We start from the raw sequence: 22,557 nt of genomic DNA on the forward strand, positions 1-22,557 counted from the left end.
AATTAATTTTTAATTTTTAATTTTTTAATTTACTTAAATTTAATTAACATATAGTGCATGATTACTTCCAGAGGTAGAGTCCAGTGATTTGTTAGTCTTATATAACACCCAGTGTTCATTACATCACATGCCCCCCTTAATGTCCATCACTCAGTCACCCCATGTCCCCACCTCCCATCCGTCCAGCAACCTTCCGTTTGTTTCCTGAGTCTTTATGGTTTGTCTCCCTCTCTGATTTCATCTTTCCCTCTCTTTCCCTACTACTTTGTTTTATTTCTTAAATTCCACATATGAGGGAAATCATATAATTGTCTTTCTCTGATTTTCTTTAACATAATACCATCTAGTTCTATCCATGTCATTGCAAATGGCAAGATCTCATTTTTTTAAGGACTGAATAATATTCCATTGTATATATATATACCACATCTTTATCCAATCATTTGTCGGCAGACATCTGGGCTCTTGCACAGTTTGGCTATTATGGATGTAGCTGCTATAAACAATGGGGTGCAGGTACCTTTTAGAATATGTTGCCCAATTGGTCATTCTTATTCTCCTCTGAACTGTAATCTATTTCCTAAATATGTCTTTCCTTTAACCTTGCATTTAGGCAAATGCAAGGCATTTGATTACCTCTCCACACACACACCCCTTGTGCATGCTCTTCCTTCATTGCTATAAACGCCAAGATGATACACCTTCTCCCATAGTTCCTAACACTTTTACATTACTATGCAATTTATTAGTGAATTAGTGATTTTCTCTCTTGTCCTTCTCACCGCTCTTTGTCTGGTCCATTAAGCTTTAGCTACAAAGTCATCTTCTGTCAAGCCCTAATAGAAAGTTCCAGACAGGGATCCCTGGGTGACTCAGTCAGTTAAGGATCTGCTTTCTGCTCATCTCCTTTTCAGGTCTCAGGGTTCTGGGATCGAGCCTCCCGTATGTCTCCCTGCTCAGTGGGGAGTCTGCTTCTCCCTCCCCCGAATCTTGCTCTCTTTCTCTCTCTCACATCCTCCATCCTTCTCTGTAATAATATTTAAAAATCACTTCCAGACAAAACTAAGTATTTCTTTTTGTGTGCTATCACAGCACAAAATGTGTTCATACCTCTAACGTGACACTTAACATATTTATAATTGTTTTTTCATATTTTTCCTCCTCTGCCAACCTTTAGAGATCAGGGATTGTGATCTGTTTTTATCTTTGTATCCTTGGTGCATACCAAATTGCCTGTTACAGGAGATAATGAAAATGTCTATGTGGTAAACTGAGAATTTAGTAGAAGCTCCACTTTAACAAAATTTAGGCATTTGATCATCTCTCCACACACACACCCCTTGTGATTCTTGTGATCTGTATTAGGCAACTCTCAGTTCATATTAAGTAAACACCTAGGAAACCAATGTTTTGTAGGTGACTTTAACATGAGTGTATATTATGCAAGGTATTATGTACTTACTTTCTGACGGATACTCCTTCCCCAGTTTCTTCAACTGAAGACAGGGATTCACTAACTTACTGTACATATGCCAGTCTAAAAGCTAGGGATCATGATTTCCGTAGCATAAGGCCAGTCAGAAGAATGCTGTAATCTGCAATGCCCTTCTGATTCTGGGAGTAAGGCCAGCATGCACACAACGCGTTGATTGTTATTCCTGAATGTCCCTTTGCGGAGAGCAGTGTTTCTCAAACTTTAAAGAAATACACTCTATATCATTGCTAGGGACACATGGCTACAAGACTGCAATAAAAATTTCTCAGAAGAACTTGTTTACACGTGACACACTCTGCGTGTTCTATTGTCTTCCTACCGATCTCTCTCTCTCTCTCTCTCTCTCTCTCACACACACACACACACACACACACACACACACACGTGGTGGTCTCAATCTACCAAACTCACTCCACAATCCGCTAGAGGTTATAACCCGTGGTTTAGGGAAAAAACCTGGCTTGGAAAAAGGTTTTCGATTTGTATAGTCATTCTTCCCACATTTCCCTACACCTCTTCGGTGTTTTCGTCTAAATAATCACCGTGCCTTCAGTTCTGTAGAAATGCTCTATGATGGGGCTATTCCCCTTCTTCCTGAGCCCTTTAAGAGGGTGGTAACGGCCCTTCACGGTGCGGGGGAGGGAGGGAGGCGGAGTGGCAGGTCACACTTTGTCCTCCGCGCTGGGTAGGCCTGCTCTTCCAGTTGGGAAAGCTGGGGTGGGTGTGTGCGCACGAAGGTGGGAGTAGGGGTGAGGCAGGGACAGCAACCAGGCCCGGAAGAACCAGGGAGCGCCAGAGAAAAGATCAGCAGCATCTCCACGCGGGCAATCCGGGTGACCCTGCGGGGGTCCACGCGTGCGCAGAGAGCGTCCTAGAACTGTTCCGTCCTCCGTAGCGCTCCCGCGCGCTCCCGCCGAGCTCAAGTCCGTGGGGGGCTACGGCGCGCGGACGACGCGGCGGCGCGCGCCAGGGGGCGGTCCCGCGCTGCCGGCACCGCCCTCCCTCCGCTCGCTCTTCTCCTCCCAGTCTCCCCCGCGCTTCCTGCATTAAGGGTAGCAGACGCCGCCGCGGCCCCATTCCGGGCTCGCTCGCTCAGGTGGTTCCATGGCGGCCTTCAGCAAGTACTTGACGGCGCGGAACTCCACGCTGGCCGGGGCCGCGCTTCTGCTGCTCTGCCTGCTCCACAAGAGGCGCCGCGCCCTCGGCCTGCACGGGTAAGAAGGCCCTCGACCGCGCTGCCTCCGCGGGCCCGAGCGGGCGCTCCCGACGCGCTCTCTTTTCTAGCCTGGCGCCGGGCGGACCGGTCCCTTGGCCCGGAGGGGTCAAGCGTAGGGAGGGCGGGCCATGGCTGCTGCCAGGCTCTAACTTCAAGGTGTCTGATTTTCTCGCGCAGTCATCCCCAGTGTTCCCTGCTTCCAGCATTCTGCTCCCGGGAATGTCGGTCTCCGCCACACCCGCTAGGAAACCTGTACCTCCTGCCCCCAGGCCTCGTCCCTAGTGCTCCCTACGCCCAATTCTGACTCCGAGAGCGTGAGTTTTTTCCCAGCGCCCGCTAGCAGCCCTGAGCCTCTACCCAGAGGCTGTCGCCTCCAGCCCACCTCCTGTATCAACTTTCCGGGTGCGTTCTAGTTTTGTCATCTCATCTCCTGAAAGACCGTGGGTTTGCTTTGTGGATGTGTATTTGTGATTTGAGGCTGAGGATTGGACTCGCCAGGATGGAGACTGTTGCCTCAGTCACTTCGATGGGGTTTGGCACGATTCCCTAGTAGTTGCTGTTCCAAGTCGTGAGCATTGTACATGTGAACTGCCCTGGGTCTTTTGGGTAAGATTGCTTTGTAAGGTGGTGTTCCGTGGGAGCTGGTCATTTCACCCCGAAAGGCTGAATTTAGAAGGCAAGGTTCCCTCCCCTGGCTGTTGAGGTGGAAGGTTAAAGTGTGATTTAGCTGAGGATCAAGATTCTTTTTGATTATACTCCACTTATTCCTCCTCGAGAGAATCTTAATGTTTAGCTTTTGGGCGATTATAAGATTAGAGGAAGGAAAAGAGAGAATTGAGTTACTGTTGTGGGATTACAGACATAATATTTTATTCTCTGGGAGACACTTGGCTTCAGCAAGCGAATGAGGAAAGGTTACTTCCTAGCATTCTTGCCAGTCATTGGATATTCCATCTTAAATCTTGGCAAACTGCTTTCATGTATTTTATTTCATTCATCTGTCTGGGCAGATGCTGTTGCCTCTTGTTTTTGTTTTGCTTGACATATCTGATGAGCAGTAGACTTGGGACTAAATCACTAACAAGGGGACTCTGATCCATGAAATTCTTACTAACCTCCTGTCTTCCTTACCTTACTAAGGTCTGAAGTGGTGGTCTTTCTCTTCCTTTCTCAATTTGATTAAGAGTTGAAAATGATTTACATCTTTGTCTAGACAATACAGTGCCAATCCACTTTTCTTCTATTCAGTTAGCTTTTAAAATGATTTCTTCTGGAAAACATAGAGGTTTTTGTTTTTGTTTTTTGTTTTTTTCTGTTGTGTGCTTTCTGAGCTCCCCGTTGCAAATGGAAGTTATTTGTTATCTGGGACTGTATCAGAAAATGTCAAATGTTGTAAGATAACTTTGTATTACCTTTTATTAGAGAAATGTTTCGGTGCATAGAACAGGTGTTTTAGTATGAGGTAGGGAATTTGAGGACAGCTCTAACAACTGTGGTTTACTTTGTTTTATCAGAGTATTACATGTATAATAGGAATATAGAAGAGTATACATTAAGTATAGTGCTTGAAGAATTTTTACAGATAGAGCTCACCCATGTAATCAGCACTCAGATCTGCACCCGTATAAGAACATTATTAGTATCCCAGAAACGTTTCATGTCGGTTCCAGTCATAGTTTAGATAGCTAGTGATTTATAAGGCTGTAGATTATTGTAAGGAAAGTTTTAAATATCATCTCCTGGGAAATAACAAAACAGTCAAATAGAAACTGTCTTACTAAATTTTAGGTGTTTTTTCATTTACATTTTATTGTAAAATGCTTTGGAAATCTTTTTGAGAAACTTAGGACTTTTTGAGGGATTAAGTTAGACAACAACTAATTTACTGAACAAAAGATTGTTAACCTTGTGCATTGACATGAATAAGGAAGATCTTTATTTTCCACATAAAATATTTTGTGGGAGGAGAATGCAAATTAAGAGTAGATAAGCAAGTAGGAGGGTAAATAGGGTGGCTGGATTATGGACATTGGGGAGGGTATGTACTATGGTGAGTGCTGTAAAGTGTGTAAGCCTGATGATTCACAGACGTGTACCCCTGGGGCAAATAATGCATTATATGTTAATAACAATTAAAAAAAAAAGAAAATAAAAGAGTAGATAAGCACGAAGTTTAAATTACCGAGATAAACTAATTGAATTATTTTAAAACATTCAAGAGTGGTGTTGAGTGTATTTTTGTAGTTGTTGTATTTCCAGAAACTTTTGGACATATTTCAAATGCTATCTTCGGTGCACAGTTTGAAGATTAGGAGATTAGAAAATTCTGACTTTATATTTTATTGGCTTTTTGGGTATCGTTTGTAACAGACTAATTAATTTTCCTATCTGATGCTTAATTAAGGAACCTATGGCTGCTTGGCCTTTTTTCATCTATGCTACTAACAATACATTTGTCTTAGAAGATAGTCCTTAGAATCAACTAGGTAATTCTAGAGCTAGTAAAACCACTTTAAAAGTTACAATGTCACATTATACCGAACATTAGGAGAATAATTCATTTAACTTTCTGAGTTATTTTTTAGTTTTGTTAATATGTTTTTTTCAAAGTAAGCAGAATAATATTATGAACCATCTATATGTTTTACTGAAGAAATGTCATTAACATTTTGCCATTCATGTTTCATCTATAACCCCTTACTCCTATCTCTTATTTTTACAGGTTTTTAGGTAAATTTATATATATTAAACAGTATACATTTTTTAAGTAAATGTAATGCAACAGTGTAACACATTCCTATCATAAATTAGAACATTTTCATCTTCTTAGAAAGTTGCCCTGAGTTCATTTCCCATTACCATATAACTTTTTCCCCTTAATTTTAAATCATACATTTGAGAATCACACATTTTATTTTTTTATTTATGGGGAATAGTGGAATCTGTACTCATGGATAAGGGAAACCATATATTCAGTTCAAAGGAAGTATCTGTTTTAAAATGTTGTATTACTGCCCTAGGTGCTGTGGGGGGGAGGATTGGTGTGTGTGTATGTGTGTATTACACATACAGTCAAAAAAAAATATGACATCTTTTCATAGCGAGCTTACATTCTTGTTAGGGAGGAGAAATTTAAATACGAATTAGTTAAACTTGTAAGGTGGTGACAGAATGCAGTGTATAGACAGACATGCCTTAGATGTTCTGAGAAAGGAGAGATTAATGTGTTATGGAAGAGTTTGGAAAGGCTTTATGAAAAATATGAGCTAAGCCTAGGAAAGGAGTAGGAGTGGATAACTGCAGATAAATTGAATGTTAATAGCAGCTTTATCAGATTTTTGTTGCATTTTGTGGTAGGAGGAAGTTTTGTGGTACCCTTTCAGTCCATCTTTCACTACCACCAGAGCTGTTTTTAAGAAACACAATTATAGGGGAGCCTCGGTGGCTCAGTGGGTTAATGCCTCTGCTTTCAGCTCAGGTCATGATCCCAGGATCCTGGGATCGAGCCCCACATCAGACTCTCTGCTCAGCGGGCGGGGAGCCTGCTTCCCCCTCTCTCTTCCTGCCTTTCTGCCCACTTGTGATCTCTGTCAAATAAATAAATAAAATCTTTTTTAAAAAACCCCACAATTATAATCTTGTTATTCCTTCATTAGTCTTTTAGATATTCTAAAACACAAAATTCTCGGCATGAGAAAATCATGTTTGTAATCTGGTCCTTTACTACTTCCTATACTCATCTAGCATTGTGGATAAACAGTCTCTTGAGTATGACAGGCTCTGCTCAGCCTTTGCAGTCTGATTATAATCACTGTCACCCCCAGCACTTTTCCCCACCTTCTGGTGTTTATTTTCTTTCAAAATTCAGTCCATTTAACACTTTCTCTTAGGTGTTTTCTGTCTTTTCCTGATTTCCAAACTGATGTTGTTGTCTTTTCCTATCATGATACGCTAAGCATTTCTCTACTAATTAGCACTCTGTATTGTACTAGTTTACTTTCCTGTCTTCTGCCTATATCTGAGTTTCTTGAGGTCATGTACTGCCTCAAGTTATAAATTCCTAGTTTGCACATGTCATGGGATAGACACTTAGTGTTGTATAAGGTGAACAAATTATGTAGGATAGTTGAATAACTTTTTTTTTTTTTTTTTAGTTGAAGAACTTTTAAGGTTAAGGGTAATTGTCTGGCAGTTCTGGATGTAGGACCAGTTCAAACATGAGTTGAGGCTTTAGGTAATAGAGGCAATAGTTGTATATCTGAGAGAATGTCACATGGGCGAGGTAGTAGGAAATTATGGGTCAATTTTAGAGGGCAAAGAGACCAGTCTGCACTGCTGTAGTATTTTATAATCTTAAACCAAACACGAAGAACAAAAACAGAACTAAGCAGTTTCTTTCCCTTCCCATGAAGCTTGTCAAGTTCAGATTTCTCATCCTGGATTTCAGAGCATTCCCTTACCTGGTCTCACCTTACCGGCTGATCTTATATGCCTTTGCCTGCCAGTCAGTATCCTCTGTTCCAAACAGAGCAGTTTTGCACTGTTCTCTGAACAGGCCACGTTCATTCCAGGTTTTGGAGCTTTACGCATATTAACCAAACCTGGAATCTCTCTCCTTATGTTACCTGTTCTTCAGCTCTTATCCTTTAAGGTTTAGGTGACCATCATCCATTCCATGAAGTATCATTTAACAACTCTGGATAATCTAAATAATGATCCTTTTTAACTTTCTGAAGCAATTTAGGTACCTTATTTATTTTTTTAAAATTTATTATTATTATTTTTTAATCAAACCATTTTATTGAGGGGCCTGGGCAAAAGGTCTGTGGGCTGGTAGGACAGTGAAATTTGATGTCCTTAGCCTGGCTGGGATCTCTCCAGCTTCACAGTTGTCAAAAGCTGAGGTGCCTTTCTTGTTTTATCTATTAATTACTTGACTGGGTGTGATCTAGTTTTTAGCTATGACGGTGTAGCCAAGTCTCCCAGCTTATGGAGTGATCCTTTATTCTTTTCAAAGCCTGCTCTGTAGATGGTGGGAACACAGTTTTGTCCTCCAGGGATTTCTTAGGCGTTTCAGGGAGCTTGTATTTTTCTTAGTGTCACCTTATTTAACTTTTTTTTTTTTTTGCCTCTGCTCTGTTTCATTTTATTTATTTTTAAAATTTTAATATATATACTTTTAAATTTTTTCAATTTATTGTTTTAAAATATTTTATTTGTAAGTAATCTTTATACCTAATGTGGGGCTTGGACTGATGGCCCGGACATCAAGAGTTATATACTCTTCTATTTTAGCCAACTAGGGGTTCCTAATATAAATATATATTTTAAATTGAAGTATAGTTGACATATACTGTTATATTAGTCACAGGTATATAACACAGTGATTCTTTAAGTTTATTAGTTATGCTATACTCATCACAAGTATAGCTACCATACAAATGTTATTACAGTACCATTGACTATATTCCCCATGCTGTGCCTTTTATCTGTGATTTATTCATTCTATAACTGGAAACCTGTACTTTCCACTCCCCTTCACCCATTTTGCCCAGCTCCTTTCCCTCTTTTTACCATCAGTTCTCTTTATGTATGAGTCTTTTTCTGCTTTTTGTTAATTTGTATTTTTTTGGATTCCACATATAAGTGAAATCATAAGGTTTGTCTTTCTCTGAATTATTTCATTTAGCATACTGTTATCTTGGTCCATCCATGTTGTTGCAAATGGCAAGATCTCTTTTTTATGGCTGAATAATATTCCACTGTGTGTGTGTGTGTGTGTGTGTGTACATCACATCTTTATCAATTCATCTACTGGTTTGTGTCTGTATCTTGGCTATTGTTAATAATCCTGTAATAAACATAAGGGTGCATATATCTTTTTGAATTAGTGTTTTTGTTTTCTTTGGGTTAATACCCAGTAGTGGAATTACTGGATCACGTAGTACTTCTTTTTTTAATTTTTTTGAGGAACCTCCATACTGTTTTCCACAGTGGCTGTACCAGTTTACATTCCTACCAACAGTACATGAGGGTTCCTTTTTCTCCACATCCATGCCAACACTTGTTTCCTTTTTGATACTAGCCATTCTGACAGGTGTAGGATGATATCTTGTGGCTTTTATTTGCATTTCGCTGATGATTAGTGATGTTGATCATCTTTTTTATGTGTCTATTGGCCATCTGTATGTCTTCTTTGGAAAAATGTCTGTTTAGGTCCTCTGCTCATTTTAAATTGGAGTATTTGTGGTTTTATTGGTGTTGAGTTGTAGAATTTTTTTTTTTATTATTTTGGATATTGGCCTCTTATTAGATATGTCATTTATAAACATCTTCTCCCATTCAGTAGGTTGCCTTTTTGTTTTGTTGATAGTTTATTTCCCTGTGCAAAAGTGTTTGCTCTATTTTAGATTCTACTTACATCTTGTTTCTTAAGCCTATCTTTTTGGTATCTGCCTTGATTCCTATAAATTATCAGGCGCAAAGCAGGTAATTGTAGTAGAATTTTATCGAAAATTTGGGAATGGTGGCAGCAGTTATATCTCAATCAAGTAAACAGCTTAAAATGGAGACATTCTTTTATTTATAAGTTCTTTTGACATTTCCACTGTTGGCAGTTTGTTGACTATTTTTCGCTGAGCCTCAGCCCTCTGGTCTTTTGCTAGATCTTTTCTGTACCTCTTAAATGTTCTCATATCTCTAGCTTTTATTCCCTGTACTCTCTCTCCACTAACTTTACAGCTTTCTTGCATGCTTCAAATTCAGCTTTCCTTCCTGAGACCTGCTCCTTTTGAATCAGGCTCTAGGAGAGGCTGGCTTCCCTTTGCTTAGTTTCACAGGCCCACTGAATGTTTTGTAAAGTACAAGCATGAGTCAGGTGAGGGGCTGGAGATGCAGGAGACCCTTGGCAGGAGCCATGAGTGGATGTTATAGGCCCCATTTGGATCTCAGAATAAAGAGAATGGTTAAGCAAAAGTCCTCAAAGAATTTGCCAGGAAAACCATCTGTGTACTGAAACCACCTGATTCAGGTCAGATCCAGAAGCAGTATTCTCAGAACTCTGTAGCTGTTTGTGGTCTGCTTGGCACAATAACATCTTTCCTGGCTTTTCCTTATCATGAGCAAATGCGGTATTTATTTTACATATTTATCTTGCTTATTGTATGTCTCTGCTGCTAGGATGTAAGTTCCATGACGGCAGGAATTTTTGTCTTTTTAGTTCAATTTTATAGTCCCAGTGGCTAGAACTGTGGCTGACATGTAGTTGGCTCTCAAAAAAAGTTTGTTGACTGACTCTCACTCTGAGATGCTCCTTTCTTAGGGCTGTGGTTACTGTTTTAAATAACAAATTTTTCTTGTAACAAATGTTAATGTCTTCTTAAGGATATTATGAGCTGTTTGGAGCTGGGCCCATTATAGATGCATGGGTAAAACAAGTCTTAGAAATTTATAAAAATGGTATCATTATTGTTTTATAACCTTTTCACAGTTAACAATACAGTTGAAACAATAAAAATAATTAAAAAAATCAAATTATCCATAGTGTGATCACTATAACATATGTATTATTTTATTTTTGTTACTTCTTATTTCTCATTTATATGCATGCATTTTTACATAATTATAGTGTACTTGTTTTGCTATTTTCATTTAATGTGTAGACATCTTCCCTATGCTTCTACATGGACTTCATAACTATACTTTTTTCTTTAAAGATTTTATTTGCGAGAGAAAGAGAGAGAGAAAGAGAGCCCTCACACGCCAGGGGGAGGGGCAGAGGGAAAGGCAGAAGCCAACTCCTGGCTGAGCAGGGAGTTGCGTGTGCTACTTTGTTGGATCCTAGGACCCCTGAGCAGAAGACAGATGCTCAATCCACTGAACCACCTAGGTGCCCCTGTAACTGTACTTTAAAGAAATACATAAACACTTCTTTGTGTGACTATATCATAATTTATTTGGGGCATCTAGATTTCTTCTGTAATTTTTCTAGATAATGCTAAATGTTTTTTGCTGGTAAACTTTTCTGTCTCTGCTGAATTATTTCCTGGGAATAGATTGCCAGAAATGGGGTTATAGAATGAAAGCTAATGAACTTTCCTTAGTGTTTATGGAAAAGGTGTGAACATTGTGGAGCTACACAAATTACACCTGTTACTTCTCAAAAAGAGTTCTGCCGTAGAATACTCTGAAATGAGTGTAAATTTAATTATCTCATCAATAAAGGGTGATTTTTTTTTTTTTACTTCTTTAAAGGTATAAAATAATGTCATATGACATTTTAATTTGCAAGAATGCACATTTTTACATGCAGCAACTTGATCTTTATTATGGAGGTGGTTTAGCATACTATAAAACATGGTATGGTCTTCGGAGTTAGATATGGGTTCAAATTTTTTTTTTTTTTTAAGATTTTATGTGTTTATTTGACAGAGAGAGATCACAAGTAGGCATAGAGATAGGCCGGGGTGTGTGGGAGGGAACAGCAGGCTCCCTGCTGAGCAGAGAGCCTGATGTGGGCCTTGATCCCAGGATCCTGAGATCATGACCTGAGCTGAAGGCAGAGGCTTAACCCACTGAGCCACCCAGGTGCCCATGGGTTCAAATTTCTGTGCAGCTATTTGCTACATCTGTGACCTTGTACAAAGTTTACTCAGCCTCTGAGCCTCAGTATTCTCGCCAGCAAAACAGGGATAATAGTATTTACTTAACTCAGTGGTTTGAGGATTAAATCAGAAATTGTCTTAACTCAGTAGTCACTGGAACAAAGCTCAATAAATAGAAGATAGCTTTAGTTCCTTGTGCTTGCTGAAAGGAAAACTAAAATGACAGCCAAACATGCCACTATTAGGTTCTCAAAAACCATTAAGCCTTCCTAAAAATTTCCTCAAATGTGCCCATGAAAATCTCCCTAAAGAAGCCTTTTTTGGAGTTAGAAAGTATTTACTTTCATGTGACATGGCTTCAGGGCCTCTGTGTTTTTTCATTTGCTGCTTCCTGAATGATATTCTTTATTTCTCCACTTCTTAAAGAAGAAGTCCAAAACTAAATTTATTATTCTAAGTGTGGTCTGACTGACACACAGTAGAATGGCTTATTACTTGCTTTGTAGATCCTAAACTTTTTAAAAAATAGATGAGGTTACATGTATTATTTTTGTGACCATCTATACTCTTCAGTTGGATTTAGCTTACGCAGTTGTTTCCCCTTCATTTGCCCTCCTCAACTTCTTGTGTTTGACTTTTTAAAAAAATTAAACCTGGGTGCACATATTTAGACTTATCTTGGGATGTATTACTTCCTCTAATTTTTTTTTGATCCTGTATGTTTAATTAGTATTCCTTCTCTGTATTTTCCCAGTGAATTTAAGTTATTGGACAGGGTCAAGTATAGAACATGTGTTTACACATAACTCTGTAACCTTTCTATTATTTGACACCCTTGGGGTGTTGTTATTATTTCTCATCTTCAAACTTACCTAGCACTTTTTTACACCTTTCCTTCTGGTAATGACCTGGCATTCTGACCATAGGACTAGGCATCAAATCCATATTGGGCCAGTGGGAGTCCTCCTTTGAGATGTTTCTGCTGGAGCTGGTAAGGAAGGGTCTTTTTTTTTTTTTTTCCTCCCCAGATTTATGTATTTATTTGACAGAGAGCGAGCGAGCATGCACAAGATGGGGGTGCAGCAGAGGGAGAAAGAGAAGCAGGCCCCCTGCTGAGAATGGAGCCCAACATGGGGCTCAATCCCAGGACCCGGGGACCATGACCTGAGCCCAAGGCAGAAGCTTAACCAGCAGAGCCACCCAGGCAACCTTGGGAAAGTCTTTCTTTTCTGGTTATGGAGCAGTGAAGATGAGACCCTAGAGCTGTATGTGGCATCTGTTTTTTTGCATGGAAAAGGTGGAGAACTGATTTAGTCCATCATCAAATGCTTTGTAGCATAATAAACTAAGTTTATAGAATTTTCATGATCCCTTCAGAAAAGAAAATGAATTTGGTCCAACATGACTTTTTGGTGAACTTGTGCTTGTTCATAGAATTTACAGCTTCTTCCAAGTACTGGTGTCATATTGTCCATTTGCATAAATAATTTGTAATTTTTTCCCTAGGATCAACATCAGTCTCATCCATGACCTGATGAATAGCTTCACCTTCTAATCTGTTATAGTAAAATACAAACTGGAATTAGAAGAATGATACTTTTTTTGCAGTTTTCTTTACAATTATATATGCCAAATTAAATTTTATAAAAATGGTTATTATATTTCTTTATTGTTCTTTCTTTTGAAATGATTTGTATGGAATGTCGGAGTTGTTTAGAAATGCAATTTGTAGTTCCTTTTTTTTTTTTTTTTAAAGATTTTATGCATTTGAGAGAGAGAGTGAGTGAGAGTGCACAGAAGTAGGGGGAGGAGCACAGGAAGAGGGAGAAGCAGACTCCCCACTGACCAGGGAGTCAGACCCAGCTGTGGCTGGGTCCTGAGATGCTGGGATCATGATCTGAGCTGAAGGCAGATGCTTAACTGACTGAGCCACCCAGACACATAAGCATTTATAGTTATTTGTACAAAAAACTTTTTATCAGGCTCTTGCTTATGGACATGGCTCTCTTTGTGCATTCTTTTTATGGAAAAAAAAAACACTTGTTTTAGGCATCTCTGCCAATGGTATCGCCATCTATAAATGTAAGGATAAAATACTTTTGATAGCTGATGGTTATGCTCTTCAGTGGGAGTTATTGTACATATTAAGAGAGTTTGAAGCTTTGAGTGTGCTTAAAAAGTGTTTTTTTCAAAAACACACCAATGTAATCCTTTTGCTAAATTAGCAGACCTGAATGAATACAATTAAATTAATGAAGTACAGAATTGAAAATAAAGTTATCAAAGTATATTCAGCTAATTTGATTGTTGTTATCTGAGGAGGCTTCCCATTTGAGCCTGACTTTAATAGATTTGTAGTATTTTGCTAAGAGGTAGAAGGCGTTTTAGGTGGGGGAAAACAGGTTGAGCAAAGGCATGGAGTTAATGGAGTTAACGATTTGAGAAGGGACTCCAAGGAGTCCCTGGAAATTTTACTATGAACTATTTATTGAGCACTTACCATATTTTAAGCATTACTGTAAGTATTTTATATTTATTCTTCACAAATAGTCTTTTGGGATAGTTGTTTTATTCATTTTACCAGTGAGGAATCAGAAGGGTAAAAATTGTACCTGCTTATGAGAGTTTTTAAGTTTGTTTGAATTAGCCATGTGGAAGGTAGAAGATGGAATAAAGTATTTTTATCAAATCCTTCAGATGGACTTAAATTAAAAAAACAGTCACCAGTCATTCAGGGGTTAAGAAAAAGTTTTATGTTAAGTTAATTTTTAAAATTTTGTGGTAATATGTTGTTAAAATGTTAGAGTCATGGTGAAATATTCTAAGATTTTAAATACCTTTTTTATTATATATTATACCACAACTGAAAGAAATTACATAAAAACATATATAATCTAATGAATTTTTTAGTTTTTAAGATAAACACCCTTGTAACTACTGCACAGGTCAAAAAATAAATCTTTGCCCATCACGCCACTAGTATTCCCTGTTCCCTTTTCCAGGTCAGAGCCCATCCCTCTTCCTTGCTGTTAACTGCTATCTTGACTTCTATAGTATTGCATCTCTACATTTCTTTTTAATTTTATTGCCCAAATGTGCATTCTTAAGCAGTATAATTTAGATGTGTGTTTTCTTATTTGTTTCTCTTAATTTGCGTGTGCTGCTGCCATTCGTCTTTCCCCTTTCTTTCTTCCCATTTGTTGAAGCAGTCAACTATTTTGACCCATACAGATTCTGCCATCTAGGTTATGCTGATTGCATACTTCTTCTTCATTCTCTGTATTTCCTGTAATAGTAGTTGGATCTAAAAGCTTGATCAAAGCTTAGATTTTGTTTTGTTTTGTTTTTGGAAAAGAATGCTTCCTAGGTGTTGATGTGGTTGTTTCTCTTTGTGATTTTTAGCAGCCACTGTTGCTTAATGCATAAATCAGTGAATTTTTATTTATTAGGGCTTACAAAATGGTAGTATTTGAATTCTTTATTCTTCCTTTATAAGGTGGAATGCTTCCATAAAAAGGAACTTCCCTTCATCTACTATTTGGTTACCCAGTGGTACAGTTCAATTAGGAAAGGTAGGATAGATATTTGTTCTTAATTTGACCAATTTTTAGAATACTCCATTAGTTACCTGTTATTCTCTGAAGGTGACCAGCGAGTTCTTAAGTGTCATTATGAATCTCTTGATTTACAACAAGTAACTACTGATTTAATGCTCTCTATTTTATAGATTCTTTGGAGAAACCCTATTTTATGAATGCAGTGGATCTTAACAACAAAATCTAAAATGTGCCTTGGTTATCAGCTCTTTCAACTATTCTGTATAATTTTTAGGATCAGCATGTTGGAATTTTGATGAGGATTACTTTTAATCTTTAGATTAATGTATGATTGCCTTCCTTTTTTAAAAAAATTACTCTAGCCATAAATGTGTAAAAATGTGTGATTTTTTTTCAAAAATCCAGCTTTCAGTTTTGCTTTACCTCTATTTACTGTCTCTTATTTCCCCCCTTTTCTTTTTTTGCCTCCCTCTGTATTCTTTTATTCTTTACACTTTCCTTGCTGAATTTTATTTTTCTTTCTTTTCTTTTCTTTTTTTTTTTTTAAAGATTTATTTTTTTATTTATTTGACAGACAGAGATCACAAGCAGATGGAGAGGTAGGCAGAGAGAGAGAGGAGGAAGCGGGCTCCCTGCTGAGCAGAGAGCCTGGTACGGGTCTGGATCCCAGGACCCTGGGATCATGACCTGAGCCTAAGGCAGAGCCATTAACCCACTGAGCCACCCAGGCGCCCTGAATTTTATTTTTCTAATGTTCTGAGAGTGATATGAATTTCCAGCCTTTCTTTTCTGAAGTATGCATTTGAGGTTATAAAGTTCTCGCTAAGCAATGCTTTAGCGGCAGCACACAGTTTTTTTTTATATATAGACTATACCATTTTAAACATATCATTTGATGTGTATATCATACATTTCAAAAATTTTTTCATTGACCCATGACTTTTCACAAATTTATCTCTTTATGTCAGTTATCTATTGTTGGATAACAAACCACCTCAAAATTTAATAGCTTCAAATAATTATTTCTCTCCTCAGTTCTGTGGGTTGCTGGGTGGTTCCTTGGCTGGTTTTGTTTTGGGTTTGCTTGAGGCTGCATTCAACTACAGGATTGTCTACATGGGGGAAGTTTTAAGAAGGCTTCACTCATATTTGGCTGATGGTACTAGTTAGTGGCTGGGGTGCCTTTGTTCTCATCTAAGTGGCTTTTTATCATCTAGTAAACTATACCAGTTTCCTCATTTGTAGTCTCAGGTCAGCACTCCAAGGGGCCAAAATAAAAGCAAAAAGGTTTCTGCCACGTTCTGTTGGTTAGAGCAAGTTACAAGCTTGGCCCAGATTCAGGAATGAGAAAGTAGATTCCTTCTTTTTAAGAGAAACACAAAGGATTTGTTTCATATTTAATTTACCATAATTACCAAACATTTGGGAATTTTTCTTGTAAATTTTTTCTTTTTGTTGGTGATTAAACAGCAAAATTGCTTTGTAATTATTTTTTCATTATTTTTATACCTTCTAGTAGTTTGGAAATTATTTATTTTATGTTCCTTTTACTGGTTACCCTAGAGATTTTAACACGTGTTAAATTTTTTTTTAACTTTTTAAAAAAATTATTTGTCAGAAATCACAAGTAGGCAGAGAGAGAGGAAGGAAAGTAGGCTCCCTGCTGAGCAGAGAACCCGATGCGGGACTCGATCCCAAGACCCTGGGATCATGACCTGAGCCGAAAGCAGAGGCTTTAACCCACTGAACCACCCAGGCGCCCCAACATGTGTTAAAATTCTTAAGTCTAAACATTAATCAGTAATACTTCATCCCCCTCTTAAACAGTAAAATGACTTTAAGAGCAGTGGCTCTGGTTAGTTTACTCCTGATTTATATGCATTTATATTTATATTTTATTATTATATATTATAAATATATGTGTGTATATTTTTAAGGTTTTTTTTTTTTAGATTTTATTTATTTATTTGATAAAGTACTAAAAGACATTATTATTGTTTTATCTAATATCCATTTAGAGTTAACTATAGATTTACTACTTTGGTTGCTCTTCATTCATTTTTGCAGCCTGAACCTTCCAGCTGGTATCACCCTCCCAGCTACCACCAATATAACCTTTAGTTACAAATCTACTGATAATGAACTTTCTCCATTTTGTCAGATAATGTCTGTATTTGCCTTCATTCATGAAAGTGGTTTTTTTTCCCCTGAACATTTAATTCTTTTTTGTTTTTAATTTTTTATTTTTTATCAGCATATATTTTTATCCCCAGGGGTACAGGTCTGTGAATCGCCAGGTTTACACACTTCACAGCACTCACCAAAGCATATACCCTCCCCAATGTCCATAACCCCATCCCCCCAGCAACCCTCAGTTTGTTTTGTGAGATTAAGAGTCATTTATGGTTTGAACATTTAATTCTTGATTGGCAATGATTTTCTTTGCCCATTGAATATTTGATTCTGCCATCTTGTGGTTTCCATTACTGATATGGAAAAGTCAGCTACCAGTTTGTAACTGTTGCCCCTTTGAAGGTAGTGTGTCTTTTTTTTCTGTAGCTGCTTTTAAGGATTTATCTTTCTCTTTAATTTTTCTGGAACTCATTCTTATTTGGTGAGGTGTGGATTTTTAAATCTATCCTGCTTAGGACTCACTAGGCCTTTTTTACTTTGTGGATTGTTGTCTCTTCCATTTTGTAAGATTCTCAGCCATTATCTATGCCTGGTTCTCTTTATTCTTCCTGGACACCAACTAAGATGGTCTCATTGTAACAACTGTCTCTTACCTTTTTTTTTTTTTTTTTTTTAACACTTCATAGATTTGTGTTTCGTCCTTCTGGGGGTGGCCTGCTGATTTCTGTATAATTACAATTTTAGAACATTGTTGATGAAGTGAGCAGTTTATTTCTTTGTTTCCATCTTTTTGTTTACTTTTTGCTACACTCTGAATAATAAATTCTGATTTAGCTCCTAGATTATTAGTTGTCTCTTTGGCTGTGTGAAATCTACTAAAACTATTAACTATTAAGTTCATTTGTTGTTTGTGGTATTTTTTAAAATTACATTTGGCTCTGGGGCACCAGAGTAGCTCCGTCCTTTAAGCGCGGGCTCTTGATCTCAGCTCGGGTCATGATCTTGGGGTTTGAGATAGAGCCTGTGCTGAGCATGGAGCCTGCTTAAGGTTTTTTGTTGTTTTGTTTTTTGTTTTCCCTCTGCCCCTCCCCACTTCTGTCTTTAAAAAACAAAACAAAACAAAAATCTGTTTGGTTCTCTTAGGTCTCTCTCTCTCTCTCTCTCTTTTTAAAATAATTTCCTTGTTTTGGTATGTAACTTTGTTTTATTTTGTGTATTTATTTCTTTAAATACATTCTGCATTGTCTTAATGGATGTGTTTGGAAAGTCCAACATCCTAAATCTTCTTGGGTCTCCTGTTTTCTTTAATTTCTGCTAGTTCCTGATTATGGAGTCTAGTTTGCTGTGTGCTTGGTTATTTTTGATTTTGGTCTGGGTATTTTATTTTAATTAGGCCTGGGAATAATTTTGAGGCTTATAGTAAACATACTCTTTTTTTTAAGAGGAAAGTTTGCTTCTTACAGTGCCTGGGAACAATTTTCAGGGAACAACTTAAATGAAGGTCCTTGAGAGTAAATTCTGAAAATTTTAATACAGCATTTTGATAAAGAGGTGGAAGACTCACATTTCAGATGCTATGGTTTTGTTTCTCAAACGAGTTATGTCATTGTATGTCCACCATCATTGTCATGTTAGTGCCTTTCAGATCAGTATATCTACTCTTGTACTTCAAATCAAAACTTCTAGAAAATTGTCTCCTGGACGATTCCATATAGTTATCCAACTGGGGCTTAAAATCAAAAAAGTTTACAATGAGTCCAATTATTATTTCTCTTAAATGCTTTTACTACTGTTATTCTTTTTGTGGTTAATGGAATCTGTGTCCTCTAATCACTCAGTGTAAATTATTTGTGAAACCTGAGGAAAATGATCTGTGCCTTTCAATGGCATCAGTTTAGAGCTGATGGTTTCTAATACCTCCTCTATCCTTACACAGTTCTTAATCTGTGCTCTTCCCTACTCATTTCCGTGTTCAGTTGAACCTTGAATAATGTAGGGATTAGGGACACTGAACCCCTGAACAGTTGATAGTCTGTATAACTTTGGACTCTCCCTAAATTTAATGACTAATATCCTACTATAAAACTGACCAGAAGCCTTACTGATAATATAAACATTAACACTTACTTAGTGTGTTATATGTCTTATGTACTGTATTCTTTCAGTAAAGTACACGAGAGAAAAGAAATGATTAATCAGAAAATCATAAGGAAAATACATTTACAGTCCTGTACTGTAAATAATCTGTGAATAAGTGGACCTGCACAGTTCAAAACCTGTGTTGTTCTGATCTCCTCCCTTACCCTGTCATTTCTGGCAGTTTTCTTGTGTCTTTCTTTCCATTCCCAGAAGCTGCTGCCTGTGTTCAGCCCTAATTGACCTCAGTTGAGTGGGTGCCATGTATACACATACATACAGTATTTGATATGGCTATGGATATGAATTGAAAGAAGTTAGAGATGATAAGGAAACTACTTAGAAAGCAGGTGGAATAGTTATGGTAGTATATGTGAGAAATTTTGATGGCTTGAGTTGAAGTCCTGGCAATAGAGAAAAGAAGAGAATAGAGAGCAATTGGGTATAAAGAGTATGAGAAAGGGAAAATGCCTAAGAATAATTCCTAAGTTTCTGGTTCAGATGGTTTTATAGATGAAGGTACATTCACTGAATTAATGCCCAGGTTCAGTATGAGAAGACGGAAAAACAAATTGGGGGTGGAAAAGTGAATTCAGACATATTCATTGACTATTATTTAAGTTTTAGAATTTTGTTTTGGAATATACTAATACATTGATTTTCTCATCAACATTAATGAAGCAGTGATTTATTTATTTATTGTAATTTTATTTATTTGACAGAGAGTTCACAAGTAGGCAGAGCAGCAGGCAGAGAGAGGGAAGCAGGCTCCCTGCTGAGCAGAGAGCCCGAGGCGGGTCACGGTCCCAGGACCCTGAGATCATGACCTGAGCTGAAGGCAGAGGCTTAACCCATTGAGCCACCCAGGTGCCCCTGAAGCACTTATTTAAAACCAATTCACTGTTTACAAAAGAAAAATAATGATTATAAAAATATCTTAGACATCAACTAGAATAGATAATTCTTTCTATTCTTTTATCCCAGCACTGGTGTTTAGTTGTAGCTGTATTATTTCTCCTACCACTTTAAATGAATGTTGATTCCATTTTTATTGGCCTCGAACTTTTGCTTGTTTTTTAAATGATAAATGTGTAGAAGAACTGTAAAAAAAAAAAAGTAATATATGCTTAATTTCATGTTTATACATATTTAAGGAAACACCACTTTAAGACAATAGCAGTATCTGTAAGATTTTTTTTTTCCCCTTCAGAAGACATTCATATATTACTCTACTACTTAGAGTAGTACTTACTTACTATATTACTAAGTCTAGGATATACTGGACTCGTTTACTTAGACTGAGCTAGGTGAGAAAAGTGTTAGAGTCAAAATTACTGTTCTGGTTAATTAAATTTAATTTCCAGTTAATTAAATTCTGGTTATAGTTTCTAGTTTTCCTCCTTTTTCACTTTCTCTGAAATCTCTTCTCTAAAAACTTCTCTACTTTAATTTTTGACAATTTCTTTTTCCTAGTCTTATCATTGCCTCCTTCCATCTTTAGGGGAAGTTCCTGCCTATTAATTCTACGTTTTGCTGGCAATACCAAGGAACTCATCTCCCTATTCCTCACTTCTTCTAAAAATAAGGAACTAACAAAACACTATTCTGTTATGTCCTTAGGAAAAAGTATTTCCTAGGTTGTTGAAACATTACTGATATACAGTAAACTGCTGATATTTAAATTACACAACGTGGTGAGTTTTGACATGTAATACCTGTTAAACAATTACTACAATCAAGATAATGAACATTTTATCACCCCGAAGTTCCCTTGTGGCCCCTTCTAGTCAGTCCTCTCCCTGCTCCTTGCTTGAACTACTGATCTGCTTTCTATAACTACAGGTTAGTTTTGGTTCCTCTCAAATTTCATAAGTTGAATCGTATACTATACATGGTTTTGTCTAGCTACTTTCAGTCAGAATAATGCTTTTGAGATTCATCCATGTTGGGTTTATCATTTTTTTTTAATTGTTGAGTACATTTTATGGACATACCACAATTTTTAATCCATTGTTGTTGGTGGACATTTGGATTGTTTCCAGGCTTTGACTATTAAAAATAAAGCTGCTCCTTACACCACACTTGAAAATAGACTCGAAATGGATGAAGGACCTCAGTGTGAGAAAGGAATCCATCAAAATCCTTGAGGAGAACAGAGGCAGCAACCTCTTCGACCTCAGCCGCAGCAACTTCTTCCTAGGAACATCGCCAAAAGCAAGGGAAGCAAGGGCAAAAATGAACTATTGGGACTTCATCAAGATCAAAAGCTTTTGCACAGCAAAGGAAATAGTTAACAAAACCAAAAGACTACTGACAGAATGGGAGAAGATATTTGCAAACGACATATCAGATAAAGGGCTAGTATCCAAAATCTATAAAGAACTTATCAAACTCAACACCCAAAGAACAAATAATCCAATCAAGAATTGGGCAGAGGACATGAACAGACTTTTCTGCAAAGAAGACATCCAGATGGCCAACAGACACATGAAAAAGTGCTCACATCACTCGGCATCAGGGAAATATAAGTCAAAACCACAATGAGATACCACCTCACACCAGTCAGAATGGCTAAAATTAACAAGTCAAGAAATGACAGGTGCTGACGAGGATGTGGAGAAAGGGGAACCCTCCTACACTGTTGGTGGGAATACAAGCTGGTGCAGCCACTCTGGAAAACAGCATGGAGGTTCCTCAAAAAGTTGAAAATAGAGCTACTCTGTGACCCAGCAGTAGCACTACTGGATATTTACCCTAAATATACAAATGTAGTGATCCGAAGGGGCACATGCATCCGAATGTTTATAGCAGCAATGTCCACAATAGCCAAACTATGGAAAGAACCTAGATGTCCATCAACAGATGAATGGATAAAGAAGAGGTGGTACACACACACACACACACACATACACACACTTCAAAAGAAATGAAATCTTGCCATTTACAATGGCATGGATGGAAATAGAGGGTGTTATGCTTAGCGAAATAAGTCAATTGGAGAAAGACAATTATCATATGATCTCCCTGATACAAAGAAGTTGAGAAGCAATGTGGGGGGTTTGGGGGTAGTAAAAGAATAAATGAAACAAATTGGTATCGGGAGGGAGACAAACCATAAGAGACTCTTAATCTCACAAAACAAACCGAGGGTTGCGGGGAGGGAGGGGAGAGGGAGAGGATGGTGGGGTTATGGACATTGGGGAAGGAATGGGCTATGGTGAGTGCTGTGAAGTGTATAAACCTGGCGATTCACAGACCTGTACCCCTGGGGCTAATAATACATTATATGTTAAAAAAAAAACATTAAAAAAGTAAAGCTGCTATGAATATTTGTGTAGAGTTCATATATGGACATATGCTTTCATGTCCCTTGAGTAGATACTTAGTAGTGGAATGGCTGGATTGAATGGTAGATGT

The 22,557-nt window shown here is 37.7% G+C and overlaps 1 protein-coding gene across 2 annotated transcripts in view; it reads left to right on the plus strand.

Annotated features, from left to right (window-relative positions):
• Window positions 1–2,192: 2,192 nt before the first annotated feature.
• The window catches only part of ABCD3 (ATP binding cassette subfamily D member 3), a 75,083-nt gene continuing 54,718 nt past the window's right edge, over window positions 2,193–22,557 (plus strand). Inside the window, exons 1-2 of one of the 2 annotated variants that reach the window (XM_004752565.2) lie at window positions 2,194–2,709; window positions 2,889–3,113. Coding sequence is in view for 1 of the 2 variants with exons in the window: in XM_004752564.3 (XP_004752621.1) it covers window positions 2,600–2,709 (110 nt within the window). In the remaining variant the exon portion in view is untranslated. Of the gene's footprint in view, window positions 2,710–2,888; window positions 3,114–22,557 lie in introns of both variants that reach the window. The other variant, XM_004752564.3, reaches the window with a different exon arrangement.

This window comes from Mustela putorius, unplaced genomic scaffold (genome assembly GCF_011764305.1).
Source record: "Mustela putorius furo isolate JIRA1106 unplaced genomic scaffold, ASM1176430v1.1 tig00003853_pilon_pilon_pilon, whole genome shotgun sequence".
Classification (NCBI taxonomy): Eukaryota; Metazoa; Chordata; class Mammalia; order Carnivora; family Mustelidae; genus Mustela; species Mustela putorius.